This window comes from Salvelinus alpinus, chromosome 1 (genome assembly GCF_045679555.1).
Source record: "Salvelinus alpinus chromosome 1, SLU_Salpinus.1, whole genome shotgun sequence".
Classification (NCBI taxonomy): Eukaryota; Metazoa; Chordata; class Actinopteri; order Salmoniformes; family Salmonidae; genus Salvelinus; species Salvelinus alpinus.
Window position 1 is genome coordinate 29904509 of NC_092086.1, and position 1571 is coordinate 29906079.

The 1571-nt window shown below is 39.2% G+C and overlaps 1 protein-coding gene across 1 annotated transcript in view; it reads left to right on the top strand.

Annotated features, from left to right (window-relative positions):
• The first annotated feature begins 460 nt into the window (after window positions 1-460).
• Window positions 461-1571, top strand: part of pitpnc1a (phosphatidylinositol transfer protein cytoplasmic 1a) — a 120987-nt gene continuing 119876 nt past the window's right edge. Inside the window, exon 1 of the mRNA XM_071395843.1 lies at window positions 461-1179. Coding sequence (XP_071251944.1) covers window positions 1132-1179 — 48 coding nt within the window. The 5' untranslated portion in view covers window positions 461-1131. The remainder of the gene's footprint in view (window positions 1180-1571) is intronic.

The window sequence follows — 1571 nt, forward strand, 5'->3', positions numbered from 1 at the left end:
ACTTACTACTTTTTAGCTACTTTTCAACTACTTAGCATGTTAGCTAACTCATTCCCTAACCTTAACCTTAACCATTTTAGCTAACTCTTCCCCTAACTCTAACATTTTAAACTAACTCCTAAACTTAACCCTAACCCTATCCCGTAACCTAGCTAACATTAGCCAGCTAGCTAATGTTGGCCACCTAGCCACCTAGCTAGCTTTGTAACATATCATACGTTTTGCTAATTCGTAACAAATTGTATATTTAGAAAATTCGTAATATATTGTACAACTTGCCAATTCGTAAAATATTGTGCATTTTGAAAAGTCTTAACAAATAATATGAATTGTAATTTGTAAAATATCATATGAAATGGGTGATGGACATCCACAAATTAATACATGCCACACAAAACGTTACATATCTCGGATTTACATAAATATTATTACGAAATGCTCTGAGACCAGGTTGCCTATTTCCACATCGGAATGAAAGGGCAGTTGTTTTCTGTTCATTGCGAAGTAAAGAGGGAGTGCTGAATGTTGCAATAGAGTATCGTCAGTTTACCGTCAGACAGCAGCATCACCTTGATGATGTAGCCGAACAACAACAGCAAACTCGCCAATTGTGATTTGGGACCAACGTGGCTCAATTCAGAGCTCACAGTGTGCTTGCTTTGTCCGGGACGTTAGCACTGCCGCACGACTCTTCGGATGAGTCTTGGATAGTGCTCAGAGGAATTTAGCCTAGAGTTCATCACCGTTTTTGTAATGCTTTTCTTTTACAACTAATATTACCATCAGAAATGTTGCTGATCTTTACCGTGCCAATTATTTTGCTAATGGGTCGTGTTAGTGGATGTTCCCTCATGATTTCAGTGAGAGGATGACTGCGTTTACTTTGCTCTGCTCGGTCGTGTGATTGCAGTGGGACGGACGCTCACATTCAACGCTGGACTGGGAGAGCATAGTTGTTCTAATCAAATAGAAAGATTGTTTTGTTTTTTATCAGTCTCGTGCTTATCTTTGATGACAATTGCCTAGCGCTGGCATAAGTTTGAGTTGCCATAGACCGCCAACAGACACAGAACCTAAACGTCGTTTCAACTTCTAGTCGTTTTTTTGACAACTGTCTGACGGAGGAAGAATATGTTGATGAAGGAATATAGAATATGTATGCCGCTCACTGTGGAAGAGGTAAGCTAGGGTACTTATATCTCCCAGTTTTTCTGAACATTTTGCGTTTTCTTCTGTCCTACAACTAAACCTAAAACTGTGAAAGGTTTAGGCTGTTGCATGGTAGGTATCGCGTTGGTCATTGTATGGAATGTCTACCATGCTAGTTGCAAACTGGATGGAGTAGGTAGGTATGCCATTTTCTTGTGAATAACTTTTGTACCACACTGATTTTAGGAGCTATTTAGAGAACTGTAGGCTAAACCACAGGGTGGTGCTATTGGAAGTATGCTAGGTCTACGCCATACTTTCTTTGTTTGGTTTATTGGGTTTAAGTGCAAAATCTTCACATAAATATCTAAGACACTAAGCAAAACATTTAGAGATGTTACAGTATGTTGTTGTCTGTGTGT